Consider the following 16,764-nt stretch of genomic DNA (forward strand, 5'->3'; position numbering starts at 1 on the left):
ATTATATAGTAGATATGTACCTGCAGCACCGCCAGGCTGAGATGATAGAGCAGGAGTTATATTATATAGGAGATATGCAGCACCGCCAGGCTGAGATAATAGATCAGGAGTTATATTATATAGTAGATATGTACCTGCAGCACCGCCAGGCTGAGATGATAGAGCAGGAGTTATATTATATAGTAGATGTGTACCTGCAGCACCCCCAGGCTGAGATGATAGATCAGGAGTTATATTATATAGTAGATATGTACCTGCAGCACCGCCAGGCTGAGATGATAGAGCAGGAGTTATATTATATAGTAGATGTGTACCTGCAGCACCGCCAGGCTGAGATGATAGAGCAGGAGTTATATTATATAGTAGATATGTACCTGCAGCACCCCCAGGCTGAGATGATAGATCAGGAGTTATATTATATAGTAGATATGTACCTGCAGCACCCCCAGGCTGAGATGATAGAGCAGGAGTTATATTATATAGTAGATATGTACCTGCAGCACCGCCAGGCTGAGATGATAGAGCAGGAGTTATATTATATAGTAGATGTGTACCTGCAGCACCGCCAGGCTGAGATGATAGAGCAGGAGTTATATTATATAGTAGATATGTACCTGCAGCACCCCCAGGCTGAGATGATAGATCAGGAGTTATATTATATAGTAGATATGTACCTGCAGCACCGCCAGGCTGAGATGATAGAGCAGGAGTTATATTATATAGTAGATATGTACCTGCAAGAACGCCAGGCTGAGATGATAGAGCAGGAGTTATATTATATAGTAGATGTGTACCTGCAAGAACGCCAGGCTGAGATGATAGATCAGGAGTTATATTATCTAGTAGATATACACTACACTAGATATACCTACTGTACCTGCAGCACCCCCAGGCTGAGATGATAGAGCAGGAGTTATATTATATAGTAGATGTGTACCTGCAAGAACGCCAGGCTGAGATGATAGAGCAGGAGTTATATTATATAGGAGATATGCAGCACCGCCAGGCTGAGATGATAGAGCAGGAGTTATATTATATAGGAGATATGCAGCACCCCCAGGCTGAGATGATAGAGCAGGAGTTATATTATATAGTAGATATGTACCTGCAGCACCGCCAGGCTGAGATGATAGAGCAGGAGTTATATTATATAGTAGATATGTAGCACCGCCAGGCTGAGATGATAGAGCAGGAGTTATATTATATAGTAGATATGTACCTGCAGCACCCCCAGGCTGAGATGATAGAGCAGGAGTTATATTATATAGTAGATATGTACCTGCAGCACCGCCAGGCTGAGATGATAGAGCAGGAGTTATATTATATAGTAGATATGTACCTGCAAGAACGCCAGGCTGAGATGATAGAGCAGGAGTTATATTATATAGTAGATGTGTACCTACTGTACCTGCAGCACCCCCAGGCTGAGATGATAGAGCAGGAGTTATATTATATAGTAGATATACACTACACTAGATATACCTACTGTACCTGTAGCACCGCCAGGCTGAGATGATAGATCAGGAGTTATATTATATAGTAGATATGTACCTGCAAGAACGCCAGGCTGAGATGATAGAGCAGGAGTTATATTATATAGTAGATATGTACCTGCAGCACCGCCAGGCTGAGATGATAGAGCAGGAGTTATATTATATAGTAGATATGTACCTGCAGCACCGCCAGGCTGAGATGATAGATCAGGAGTTATATTATATAGTAGATATGTAGCACCGCCAGGCTGAGATGATAGAGCAGGAGTTATATTATATAGGAGATATGCAGCACCGCCAGGCTGAGATGATAGAGCAGGAGTTATATTATATAGTAGATGTATACCTACTGTACCTGCAGCACCCCCAGGCTGAGATGATAGAGCAGGAGTTATATTATATAGTAGATATACACTACACTAGATATACCTACTGTACCTGCAGCACCCCCAGGCTGAGATGATAGAGCAGGAGTTATATTATATAGTAGATATGTACCTGCAAGAACGCCAGGCTGAGATGATAGATCAGGAGTTATATTATATAGTAGATATACACTACACTGGATATACCTACTGTACCTGCAGCACCGCCAGGCTGAGATGATAGAGCAGGAGTGAGTTATATTATATAGTAGATATACACTACACTAGATATACCTACTGTACCTGCAGCACCGCCAGGCTGAGATGATAGAGCAGGAGTTATATTATATAGTAGATATGTACCTGCAGCACCGCCAGGCTGAGATGATAGAGCAGGAGTTATATTATATAGTAGATATGTACCTGCAGCACCGCCAGGCTGAGATGATAGAGCAGGAGTTATATTATATAGGAGATATGTACCTGCAAGAACGCCAGGCTGAGATGATAGAGCAGGAGTTATATTATATAGGAGATATGCAGCACCGCCAGGCTGAGATAATAGATCAGGAGTTATATTATATAGTAGATATGTACCTGCAGCACCGCCAGGCTGAGAGAATAGATCAGGAGTTATATTATATAGTAGATATGTAGCACCCCCAGGCTGAGATGATAGAGCAGGAGTTATATTATATAGGAGATATGCAGCACCGCCAGGCTGAGATGATAGAGCAGGAGTTATATTATATAGTAGATGTGTACCTACTGTACCTGCAGCACCGCCAGGCTGAGATGATAGAGCAGGAGTTATATTATATAGTAGATGTGTACCTACTGTACCTGCAGCACCCCCAGGCTGAGATGATAGAGCAGGAGTTATATTATATAGGAGATATGCAGCACCGCCAGGCTGAGATGATAGAGCAGGAGTTATATTATATAGTAGATGTGTACCTACTGTACCTGCAGCACCCCCAGGCTGAGATGATAGAGCAGGAGTTATATTATATAGTAGATATGTACCTGCAGCACCCCCAGGCTGAGATGATAGAGCAGGAGTTATATTATATAGTAGATATGTACCTGCAGCACCGCCAGGCTGAGATGATAGAGCAGGAGTTATATTATATAGTAGATATGTACCTGCAGCACCCCCAGGCTGAGATGATAGAGCAGGAGTTATATTATATAGTAGATATACACTACACTAGATATACCTACTGTACCTGTAGCACCGCCAGGCTGAGATGATAGATCAGGAGTTATATTATATAGTAGATATGTACCTGCAGCACCGCCAGGCTGAGATGATAGAGCAGGAGTTATATTATATAGTAGATATGTACCTGCAGCACCGCCAGGCTGAGATGATAGAGCAGGAGTTATATTATATAGTAGATATGTACCTGCAGCACCCCCAGGCTGAGATGATAGAGCAGGAGTTATATTATATAGTAGATATGTACCTGCAGCACCGCCAGGCTGAGATGATAGAGCAGGAGTTATATTATATAGTAGATATGTACCTGTAGCACCCCCAGGCTGAGATGATAGAGCAGGAGTTATATTATATAGTAGATATGTACCTGCAGCACCGCCAGGCTGAGATGATAGAGCAGGAGTTATATTATATAGTAGATGTGTACCTGCAAGAACGCCGGGCAGAGATGATAGAGCAGGAGTTATATTATATAGTAGATGTGTACCTGCAAGAACGCCAGGCTGAGATAATAGATCAGGAGTTATATTATATAGTAGATATGTACCTGCAGCACCGCCAGGCTGAGATGATAGAGCAGGAGTTATATTATATAGTAGATATGTACCTGCAGCACCGCCAGGCTGAGATGATAGAGCAGGAGTTATATTATATAGTAGATATGTACCTGCAAGAACGCCAGGCTGAGATGATAGAGCAGGAGTTATATTATATAGTAGATATGTACCTGCAGCACCGCCAGGCTGAGATGATAGAGCAGGAGTTATATTATATAGTAGATATGTACCTGCAGCACCGCCAGGCTGAGATGATAGAGCAGGAGTTATATTATATAGTAGATATGTAGCACCGCCAGGCTGAGATGATAGAGCAGGAGTTATATTATATAGTAGATATGTACCTGCAGCACCGCCAGGCTGAGATGATAGAGCAGGAGTTATATTATATAGTAGATATGTACCTGCAGCACCGCCAGGCTGAGATGATAGAGCAGGAGTTATATTATATAGTAGATATGTACCTGTAGCACCCCCAGGCTGAGATGATAGAGCAGGAGTTATATTATATAGTAGATATGTACCTGCAGCACCGCCAGGCTGAGATGATAGAGCAGGAGTTATTTTATATAGTTGATATGTACCTGCAGCACCGCCAGGCTGAGATGATAGATCAGGAGTTATATTATATAGTAGATATGTACCTGCAGCACCGCCAGGCTGAGATGATAGAGCAGGAGTTATATTATATAGTAGATATGTACCTGCAAGAACGCCAGGCTGAGATGATAGAGCAGGAGTTATATTATATAGGAGATATGCAGCACCGCCAGGCTGAGATGATAGAGCAGGAGTTATATTATATAGTAGATGTGTACCTACTGTACCTGCAGCACCGCCAGGCTGAGATGATAGATCAGGAGTTATATTATATAGTAGATGTGTACCTGCAAGAACGCCAGGCTGAGATAATAGATCAGGAGTTATATTATATAGTAGATATGTACCTGCAGCACCGCCAGGCTGAGATGATAGAGCAGGAGTTATATTATATAGTAGATGTGTACCTACTGTACCTGCAGCACCCCCAGGCTGAGATGATAGAGCAGGAGTTATATTATATAGTAGATATGTACCTGCAGCACCGCCAGGCTGAGATGATAGAGCAGGAGTTATATTATATAGTAGATATGTACCTGCAAGAACGCCAGGCTGAGATGATAGAGCAGGAGTTATATTATATAGTAGATATGTAGCACCGCCAGGCTGAGATGATAGAGCAGGAGTTATATTATATAGGAGATATGCAGCACCGCCAGGCTGAGATGATAGAGCAGGAGTTATATTATATAGTAGATATGTACCTGCAGCACCGCCAGGCTGAGATGATAGAGCAGGAGTTATATTATATAGGAGATATGCAGCACCGCCAGGCTGAGATGATAGAGCAGGAGTGAGTTATATTATATAGTAGATATACACTACACTAGATATACCTACTGTACCTGCAGCACCGCCAGGCTGAGATGATAGAGCAGGAGTTATATTATATAGTAGATGTGTACCTGCAGCACCCCCAGGCTGAGATGATAGAGCAGGAGTTATATTATATAGTAGATATGTACCTGCAGCACCGCCAGGCTGAGATAATAGATCAGGAGTTATATTATATAGTAGATATGTACCTGCAAGAACGCCAGGCTGAGATGATAGAGCAGGAGTTATATTATATAGTAGATATGTACCTGCAGCACCGGCAGGCTGAGATGATAGAGCAGGAGTTATATTATATAGTAGATATGTAGCACCGCCAGGCTGAGATGATAGATCAGGAGTTATATTATATAGTAGATATGTACCTGCAGCACCGCCAGGCTGAGATGATAGAGCAGGAGTTATATTATATAGTAGATGTATACCTACTGTACCTGCAGCACCCCCAGGCTGAGATGATAGAGCAGGAGTTATATTATATAGTAGATATGTACCTGCAGCACCGCCAGGCTGAGATGATAGAGCAGGAGTTATATTATATAGTAGATGTATACCTACTGTACCTGCAGCACCCCCAGGCTGAGATGATAGAGCAGGAGTTATATTATATAGTAGATATGTACCTGCAAGAACGCCAGGCTGAGATGATAGATCAGGAGTTATATTATATAGTAGATATGTACCTGCAGCACCCCCAGGCTGAGATGATAGAGCAGGAGTGATATTATATAGTAGATATGTACCTGCAGCACCCCCAGGCTGAGATGATAGAGCAGGAGTTATATTATATAGTAGATATGTACCTGCAGCACCCCCAGGCTGAGATGATAGAGCAGGAGTTATATTATATAGTAGATATGTACCTGCAGCACCCCCAGGCTGAGATGATAGAGCAGGAGTTATATTATATAGTAGATATGTACCTGCAAGAACGCCAGGCTGAGATGATAGAGCAGGAGTTATATTATATAGTAGATATACACTACACTAGATATACCTACTGTACCTGCAGCACCGCCAGGCTGAGATGATAGAGCAGGAGTTATATTATATAGTAGATATGTACCTGCAGCACCCCCAGGCTGAGATGATAGAGCAGGAGTTATATTATATAGTAGATATGTACCTGCAAGAACGCCAGGCTGAGATGATAGAGCAGGAGTTATATTATATAGTAGATATGTACCTGCAGCACCCCCAGGCTGAGATGATAGAGCAGGAGTTATATTATATAGTAGATATGTACCTGCAGCACCCCCAGGCTGAGATGATAGAGCAGGAGTTATATTATATAGTAGATATGTAGCACCGCCAGGCTGAGATGATAGAGCAGGAGTTATATTATATAGTAGATATGTAGCACCGCCAGGCTGAGATGATAGAGCAGGAGTTATATTATATAGTAGATATGTACCTGCAGCACCGCCAGGCTGAGATGATAGAGCAGGAGTTATATTATATAGTAGATATGTAGCACCGCCAGGCTGAGATGATAGAGCAGGAGTTATATTATATAGTAGATATGTACCTGCAGCACCGCCAGGCTGAGATGATAGATCAGGAGTTATATTATATAGTAGATATGTAGCACCGCCAGGCTGAGATGATAGATCAGGAGTTATATTATATAGTAGATATGTACCTGCAGCACCGCCAGGCTGAGATGATAGAGCAGGAGTTATATTATATAGTAGATATGTACCTGCAAGAACGCCAGGCTGAGATGATAGAGCAGGAGTTATATTATATAGTAGATATGTACCTGCAGCACCGCCAGGCTGAGATGATAGAGCAGGAGTTATATTATATAGTAGATATGTAGCACCGCCAGGCTGAGATGATAGAGCAGGAGTTATATTATATAGTAGATATGTACCTGCAAGAACGCCAGGCTGAGATGATAGAGCAGGAGTTATATTATATAGTAGATGTGTAGCACCGCCAGGCTGAGATGATAGAGCAGGAGTTATATTATATAGTAGATATGTACCTGCAGCACCGCCAGGCTGAGATGATAGAGCAGGAGTTATATTATATAGTAGATATGTACCTGCAGCACCGCCAGGCTGAGATGATAGAGCAGGAGTTATATTATATAGTAGATATGTAGCACCGCCAGGCTGAGATGATAGAGCAGGAGTTATATTATATAGTAGATATGTAGCACCGCCAGGCTGAGATGATAGAGCAGGAGTTATATTATATAGTAGATATGTAGCACCGCCAGGCTGAGATGATAGAGCAGGAGTTATATTATATAGTAGATATGTACCTGCAGCACCGCCAGGCTGAGATGATAGAGCAGGAGTTATATTATATAGTAGATATGTAGCACCGCCAGGCTGAGATGATAGAGCAGGAGTTATATTATATAGTAGATATGTAGCACCGCCAGGCTGAGATGATAGATCAGGAGTTATATTATATAGTAGATATGCAGCACCGCCAGGCTGAGATGATAGAGCAGGAGTTATATTCTATAGTAGATATGTAGCACCGCCAGGCTGAGATGATAGAGCAGGAGTTATATTCTATAGTAGATATGCAGCACCGCCAGGCTGAGATGATAGAGCAGGAGTTATATTCTATAGTAGATATGTAGCACCGCCAGGCTGAGATGATAGAGCAGGAGTTATATTATATAGTAGATATGTAGCACCGCCAGGCTGAGATGATAGAGCAGGAGTTATATTCTATAGTAGATGTGTACTACTCTACCTGCAAACCGCCAGGCTGAGATGATAGATCAGGAGTGAGTTATATTATCTAGTAGATGTGTACTACTCTACCTGCAAACCGCCAGGCTGAGATGATAGATCAGGAGTGAGTTATATAGTAGATGTAATACACTGATACACTTAAGCGATAAGGCACAAGGGGGTGTGGTAAATTGGTCATATATCACAAACCCCAAGGTTCCTTATTTATATTATAAACTGGTTACCAACGTAATTAGAGCAGTAATAACACATGTTTTGTCATAACCGTGGTATACGGTCTGATGTACCACAGCTGTCAGCCAATCAGCATTCAGGGCTGGAACCACCCATTTTATATTAGATATTATACCCTCTTTAGCCCGACCCTGAGCTCCACTCACTCACTCCACTGTTGAGTTTTAACTAACCCTGTGTCGTCACCCTGTGTCGTCACCCTGTGTCGTCACCCTGTGTCGTCACCCTGTGTCGTCACCCTGTGTCGTCACCCTGTGTCCTCACCCTGTGTCGTCACCCTGTGTCGTCTCCTCCAGTATGAAGCAGCTGAGAGTGAGACTAAGGAAGCTGAGAGAGGACCACGACCGCATCTACCACCTGACCCGTTCTGAGGGCCTGCCAAGCGTCAACTGGGGCAGGATCATAGAGGAGAAACAGGTGAGGGGAACACACACACATATACACACACACACATATACACACACACACACACACATACACACACACATATACACACACACATATATATATATATATACACACACACACACACACACATATACACACACACACACATATATATACACACACACACACACATATATGCACACACACACATATATATACACACACACACACACACACACACACACACACACACACACACACACACACACACACACACACACACACACACACACACACACAGGCTTGGATATGTGTGCACACAGTTTCCGCACACCATAACATAAACGTCATGTCTTTCTTCTTCCGACCAGGGCAACCTGAGCAACAAGGGTTTTGGTCAGGACCTGCCCACCATAGAGAACGAGGTGGAGGAACACAACATCTTTCACAGTGAGGTGGAGGCCCTGGCCCCTCACATCTCAGCCAGCGACGACAAGGTAGGACTAACAGCCAGCGTAGAAACTACCTGACACGTCGTGTTTTATACTCAGTCATTTACTAGTCTCCTATCCAGGAAGGTAACCGTGGCTTTATTTAAATAGCCCACATACCTGACGACAACAACAACAACAACAACAACAACCACTCTGAAAGTTCCAGTTATGAGAAAACAAACAGACATATATTGTACTGAATGATTGTCAACAATGACTCATTACTCAGAAAACAGACATATATTGTACTGAATGATTGTCAACAATGACTCATTACTCAGAAAACAGACATATATTGTACTGAATGATTGTCAACAATGACTCATTACTCACAAAACAGACATATATATTGTACTGAATGATTGTCAACAATGACTCATTACTCACAAAACAGACATATATATTGTACTGAATGATTGTCAACAATGACTCATTACTCACAAAACAGACATATATATTGTACTGAATGATTGTCAACAATGACTCATTACTCAGAAAACAGACATATATTGTACTGAATGATTGTCAACAATGACTCATTACTCAGAAAACAGACATATATTGTACTGAATGATTGTCAACAATGACTCATTACTCAGAAAACAGACATATATTGTACTGAATGATTGTCAACAATGACTCATTACTCACAAAACAGACATATATTGTACTGAATAATTGTCAACAATGACTCATTACTCAGAAAACAGACATATATATTGTACTGAATGATTGTCAACAATGACTCATTACTCAGAAAACAGACATATATTGTACTGAATGATTGTCAACAATGACTCATTACTCAGAAAACAGACATATATTGTACTGAATGATTGTCAACAATGACTCATTACTCACAAAACAGACATATATATTGTACTGAATGATTGTCAACAATGACTCATTACTCAGAAAACAGACATATATTGTACTGAATGATTGTCAACAATGACTCATTACTCAGAAAACAGACATATATTGTACTGAATGATTGTCAACAATGACTCATTACTCAGAAAACAGACATATATATTGTACTGAATGATTGTCAACAATGACTCATTACTCAGAAAACAGACATATATATTGTACTGAATGATTGTCAACAATGACTCATTACTCACAAAACAGACATATATTGTACTGAATAATTGTCAACAATGACTCATTACTCAGAAAACAGACATATATTGTACTGAATGATTGTCAACAATGACTCATTACTCAGAAAACAAACCTTCACACATCACATTCAAATGTAGTTATTTAGTGGAGTCTCTGCTCCAGAGGGACCTTCAATAACGTTGTTTATTAAATAACCAGGCGTTTCAGACAGCGAAAACATGGTAGGACTAACAGCCACGCAGGTCAACTCCAAGCCCACTTCAGTTAGAAACTGTTGCATTTGAAAAAACGAAGACTGTTTTTACATTTTGAGGTTTTGCTAAAATACCCACGTGTACACAGAATTATTACAGTGTGTAAAGACAAGAATCTCCAATCATAATTTCTGACTTCTCCACACCATCTCCTGTCGTTCAATGCCGCATAGACATGACGTACGTTAGTGAGGATTTGTTTCCCCGGACGAGCTCAATATCATTTAAAATGCCTGACAGGGAGGAGCTCTCACAGAAAGGTCCATGCAGTAATATGCTCTTTACTTCTCTCTCCCTCTCTCCTCTCACTCTCTCTCCTTTCTGCTCTCTCCTCTCACGCTCTCTCCTTTCTGCTCTCTCCTCTCACTCTCACGCTCTCTCCTTTCTGCTCTCTCTCACACACTCTCTCTGTCTCCTCTCATTCTCTCTCTCTCTCTCTCTCTCTCTCTCTCTCTCTCTCTCTCTCTCTCTCTCTCTCTCTCTCTCTCTCTCTCTCTCTCTGTCTCCTCTCTCTCTCTCTCTCTCTCTGTCTCCTCTCGTTCTCTCTCTTTGTCTCCTCTCGTTCTCTCTCTTTGTCTCCTCTCGTTCTCTCTCTTTGTCTCCTCTCGTTCTCTCTGTCTCCTCTCGTTCTCTCTCTCTTTCTCTCTCTCTCTCTTTCTCTCTCTCTCTCTCTAGGACTCTGCCAGTGCCCTCCAGCTGAAGTACAACAAGCTCCTGGTAAGATTGACTTTAATAATGACTTCATCTGAAGCATGGACTCAGGGAGAGCTTGAGGAGTGTGTATGCATGTACAGTAGCTCTATGTGAGTTCTACACCTGCAGTACCATGCTATGTGTACCTGTGTCTGTGTGTACAAAGTGTTTTATCCACGTACACCCTGGCTGTTCTTCCCTTCCTTTGTTCAGTGTGTACCTTAATAACATTCATCCCAGGATTGTGTGTGTGTGTGTGTGTGTGTGTGTGTGTGTGTGTGTGTGTGTTTCATTCACCATCACACTTTCCCCTCTCCCAGAATATGTGTACCAGTGTGTAGGTCTATAGTAGCTATCTCTCCTCTCTCTCCCCAGGCCAGTTCCAGTCTATAGTAACTATCTCTCCCCAGGCCAGTTCCAGTCTATAGTAACTATCTCTCCCCAGGCCAGTTCCAGTCAATAGTAACTATCTCTCCTCTCCCTCCCCAGGCCAGTTCCAGTGCTCGACAGCGCCACCTGTTGAGCCTGCGCGACTACATGCAGCGCTGCACTAATGAGCTGTACTGGATGGACCAGCAGGCAGGGGAGAGGATCAACTATGACTGGAGCGATACTAACCTGGACTACCCTGCACGTCACAGACAGTATGAGGTAGAGAGAGAGACACACACACACACACACACACACACACTCACACACACACACACACACACACACACTCCTTCATCTGCACTGACAGAGTAATATATTCAGGGTGATATCTGACACCTGATCCTACATGTTATCTGACACCTGATCCTACATGTTATCTGACACCTGATCCTGCATGTTATCTGACACCTGATCCTACATGTTATCTGACACCTGATCCTGCATGTTATCTGACACCTGATCCTACATGTTATCTGACACCTGATCCTACATGTTATCTGACACCTGATCCTGCATGTTATCTGACACCTGATCCTGCATGTTATCTGACACCTGATCCTACATGTTATCTGACACCTGATCCTACATGTTATCTGACACCTGATCCTACATGTTATCTGACACCTGATCCTGCATGTTATCTGACACCTGATCCTACATGTTATCTGACACCTGATCCTGCATGTTATCTGACACCTGATCCTACATGTTATCTGACACCTGATCCTGCATGTTATCTGACACCTGATCCTACATGTTATCTGACACCTGATCCTGCATGTTATCTGACACCTGATCCTACATGTTATCTGACACCTGATCCTGCATGTTATCTGACACCTGATCCTACATGTTATCTGACACCTGATCCTACATGTTATCTGACACCTGATCCTGCATGTTATCTGACACCTGATCCTACATGTTATCTGACACCTGATCCTGCATGTTATCTGACACCTGATCCTACATGTTATCTGACACCTGATCCTACATGTTATCTGACACCTGATCCTGCATGTTATCTGACACCTGATCCTACATGTTATCTGACACCTGATCCTGCATGTTATCTGACACCTGATCCTACATGTTATCTGACACCTGATCCTGCATGTTATCTGATACCTGATCCTACATGTTATCTGACACCTGATCCTACATGTTACGTGACACCTGATCCTACATGTTACGTGACACCTGATCCTACATGTTACGTGACACCTGATCCTACATGTTACGTGACACCTGATCCTGCATGTTATCTGATACCTGATCCTACATGTTATCTGACACCTGATCCTACATGTTACGTGACACCTGATCCTGCATGTTATCTGACACCTGATCCTACATGTTATCTGACACCTGATCCTACATGTTATCTGACACCTGATCCTACATGTTATCTGACACCAGATCCTTCATGTTATCTGACACCTGATCCTACATGTTATCTGACACCTGATCCTACATGTTATCTGACACCAGATCCTTCATGTTATCTGACACCTGATCCTGCATGTTATCTGACACCTGATCCTGCATGTTATCTGACACCTGATCCTGCATGTTATCTGACACCTGATCCTGCATGTTATCTGACACCTGATCCTACATGTTATCTGACACCTGATCCTACATGTTACGTGACACCTGATCCTACATGTTATCTGACACCTGATCCTACATGTTATCTGACACCTGATCCTACATGTTATCTGACACCTGATCCTACACGTTATCTGACACCTGATCCTACATGTTATCTGACACCTGATCCTACATGTTATCTGACACCTGATCCTGCATGTTATCTGACACCTGATCCTGCATGTTATCTGACACCTGATCCTGCATGTTACGTGACACCTGATCCTACATGTTACGTGACACCTGATCCTACATGTTATCTGACACCTGATCCTACATGTTACGTGACACCTGATCCTACATGTTATCTGACACCTGATCCTACATGTTATGTGACACCTGATCCTACATGTTATCTGACACCTGATCCTACATGTTACGTGACACCTGATCCTACATGTACGTGTGTTGGAACATAAAGAGAGACTTGTATCTCTTTTAAATCTCCCACCAGAACTTCATCAGTAAGTGTCTGGAGTCCAAGGAGGCCACTGTCACCAAGCTGAATGATGATGGAGATAAACTCATCGCTGCAAACCATCCTGGCAAGAATGTTATTGAGGTACACACACACACACACACACACACACACACATAGATATACACACACACACACACACACACATCTCTACTGACCATCCTGGGATGAATGTTATTGAAGTACACACACACACACACACACACACACACACACACACACACACACACACACACACACATCTCCACTGACCATCCTGGGATGAATGTCATTGAAGTACACTTCATTTATCCTCTATCATTCTACTATTGGGGCAAATCCTAACTTCCACTTTAGTCAATGTTGACTTAAGTCATGCATTGATGTCAATGGGAGACTAAGGTCAAATCAGACTATTTTAGTGGAAGTTAGGATTCACCCCTACTGAGATGAAAATCCTCAAAAATGAATGTGAATGAAAAGCATCAAACAGACAGTGATGTAACGGAACTCGACTCCACCTGTCAGGCTCATATGGAGGCTGTGCATGCAGACTGGAAGGAGTACCTGAACCTGCTCATCTGTGAGGAGAACCACCTGAAACACATGGACGAATACCACAAGGTGATTAGTATACCCTGACCTGACCTTAACCCTGATACCACCTGAAACACATGGACGAATACCACAAGGTGATTAGTATACCCTGACCTGACCTTAACCCTGATACCACCTGAAACACATGGACGAATACAACAAGGTGATTAGTATACTATACCCTGACCTGACCTTAACCCTGATACCACCTGAAACACATGGACGAATACCACAAGGTGATTAGTATACTATACCCTGACCTGACCTGACCTTAACCCTGATACCACCTGAAACACATGGACGAATACCACAAGGTGATTAGTATACTATAACCTGACCTGACCTTAACCCTGATACCACCTGAAACACATGGACGAATACCACAAGGTGAGTCACAGCAACAAGTATTCAGAAAGCATCAGTTGAAGATATCCTGAATGTTTGAACAGGGTCATTAGATGTTGACAGGCTTGTGTACCAGCATGTGTTGTGCAAAGCAACAGCTTCTGAGTGACAGACTTGTCGTGGTACGTAAACAGAGTTGGTTCAGGCAGAGACCGACTGGCTGCCGGTCGAACTTCGTGTAAATAAACCGTAGCTGCTTTCGGTGATGTTGTTACCTCAGTGTTTTTCCTGCCGGTGTCTGTTTTCTCTCCAGTTCCACAAAGAGGCCCGGGACACCCAGGACCTTCTGAAGAGAATGGACAAAGAGGTGGACCAGAAGTACAAACCAGAGTTCAAGGACATGTACCAGATGGAGAGCCTCATCAGAGACCTGGATGTGAGTGGGCTTTACAACTACAGTGTTTTACTAGCAGTGGGCTTTACACTACTGTAGTTTACTGAGAGTGGGCTTTACACTACTGTAGTTTACTGAGAGTGGGCTTTACACTACCGTAGTTTACTGAGAGTGGGCTTTACACTACCGTAGTTTACTGAGAGTGGGCTTTACACTAGTGTAGTTTACTGAGAGTGGGCTTTACACTAGTGTAGTTTACTGAGAGTGGGCTTTACACTACCGTAGTTTACTGAGAGTGGGCTTTACACTACCGTAGTTTACTAGCAGTGGGCTTTACACTACTGTAGTTTACTGAGAGTGGGCTTTACACTACTGTAGTTTACTGAGAGTGGGCTTTACACTACTGTAGTTTACTGAGAGTGGGCTTTACACTACCGTAGTTTACTGAGAGTGGGCTTTACACTACTGTAGTTTACTGAGAGTGGGCTTTACACTACCGTAGTTTACTGAGAGTGGGCTTTACACGACTGTAGTTTACTGAGAGTGGGCTTTACACGACCGTAGTTTACTGAGAGTGGGCTTTACACTATCGTAGTTTACTGAGAGTGGGCTTTACATGACTGTAGTTTACTGAGAGTGGGCTTTACACTACCGTAGTTTACTAACAGTGGGCTTTACACTACCGTAGTTTACTAACAGTGGGCTTTACACTACCGTAGTTTACTAACAGTGGGCTTTACACTACCGTAGTTTACTAACAGTGGGCTTTACACTACCGTAGTTTACTAACAATGGGCTTTACACTACCGTAGTTTACTAACAGTGGGCTTTACACTACCGTAGTTTACTAACAGTGGGCTTTACACTACCGTAGTTTACTATAGGTCTGGGGGACAGATCTGTTTCTGCTTCAACCAAACAATGACAAAGCTGTTGGATGAAGCAGAGACAATTCTTTGGTCTGTCAGGTCTGTCTGCTTATCAGGCTGGTTTCTAAACTCCTAACTCAATCAAGAACATTTACATTTTGACAAATGATTTAGCCTTAGAACTATAAATCCAAAATGCTCTTTAAAAAAGTGTGTGTGTGTGTGTGTGTGTGTGTGTGTGTGTGTGTGTGTGTGTGTGTGTGTGTGTGTGTGGTGCAGGACCAGGCGAAGGCCATGGACCACTTTGATGAGCGTGTGAAGGCTCTGGAGAAGCGCAGTCTACAGGTTCTCCCCCTCCAGTTCCGCAGGAACACCCCTCAGAAGCTGCTCCCCGTCGAGGCGCTGTGTGAGTTCGACACTGACGAGGTAAACCTGGACACCTCCACTACTTTACCTCACCCTGTGTGTGTGAGACACTGACGAGGTAAACCTTTACACCTGGACACCTCCACTACTTTACCTCACCCTGTGTGTGAGAGACACTGACGAGGTAAACCTTTACACCTGGACACCTCCACTACTTTACCTCACCCTGTGTGAGAGACACTGACGAGGTAAACCTTTACACCTGGACACCTCCACTACTTTACCTCACCCTGTGTGTGAGAGACACTGACGAGGTAAACCTTTACACCTGGACACCTCCACTACTTTACCTCACCCTGTGTGTGAGAGACACTGACGAGGTAAACCTTTACACCTGGACACCTCCACTACTTTACCTCACCCTGTGTGAGAGACACTGACGAGGTAAACCTTTACACCTGGACACCTCCACTACTTTACCTCACCCTGTGTGTGTGAGACACTGACGAGGTAAACCTTTACACCTGGACACCTCCACTACTTTATCTCACCCTGGGTGAGAGACACTGACGAGGTAAACCTTTACACCTGGACACCTCCACTACTTTACCTCACCCTGTGTGAGAGACACTGACGAGGTAAACCTGGATATGCCACCACCCTACTCTAA

The 16,764-nt window shown here is 43.1% G+C and overlaps 1 protein-coding gene across 4 annotated transcripts in view; it reads left to right on the forward strand.

Moving 5' to 3' along the window:
• LOC110487129 (periplakin-like) overlaps positions 1-16,764 on the forward strand; it is a 49,313-nt gene that overhangs the window by 17,834 nt on the left and 14,715 nt on the right. The window contains exons 1-9 of one of the 4 annotated variants that reach the window (XM_036942010.1): positions 6,851-6,868; positions 8,322-8,442; positions 8,784-8,909; positions 10,964-11,005; positions 11,471-11,632; positions 13,521-13,628; positions 14,052-14,147; positions 14,779-14,901; positions 16,008-16,154. In XM_036942010.1, the coding sequence (XP_036797905.1) occupies positions 6,855-6,868; positions 8,322-8,442; positions 8,784-8,909; positions 10,964-11,005; positions 11,471-11,632; positions 13,521-13,628; positions 14,052-14,147; positions 14,779-14,901; positions 16,008-16,154 (939 nt within the window). In that variant the 5' untranslated portion in view covers positions 6,851-6,854. Of the gene's footprint in view, positions 1-6,850; positions 6,869-8,321; positions 8,443-8,783; positions 8,910-10,963; positions 11,006-11,470; positions 11,633-13,520; positions 13,629-14,051; positions 14,148-14,182; positions 14,435-14,481; positions 14,508-14,778; positions 14,902-16,007; positions 16,155-16,764 lie in introns of those variants that run through there. The other 3 variants (XM_036942009.1, XM_036942012.1, XM_036942011.1) reach the window with 3 other exon arrangements.

The sequence above is a fragment of the Oncorhynchus mykiss genome, chromosome 13 (genome assembly GCF_013265735.2).
Source record: "Oncorhynchus mykiss isolate Arlee chromosome 13, USDA_OmykA_1.1, whole genome shotgun sequence".
Taxonomy (NCBI): domain Eukaryota; kingdom Metazoa; phylum Chordata; class Actinopteri; order Salmoniformes; family Salmonidae; genus Oncorhynchus; species Oncorhynchus mykiss.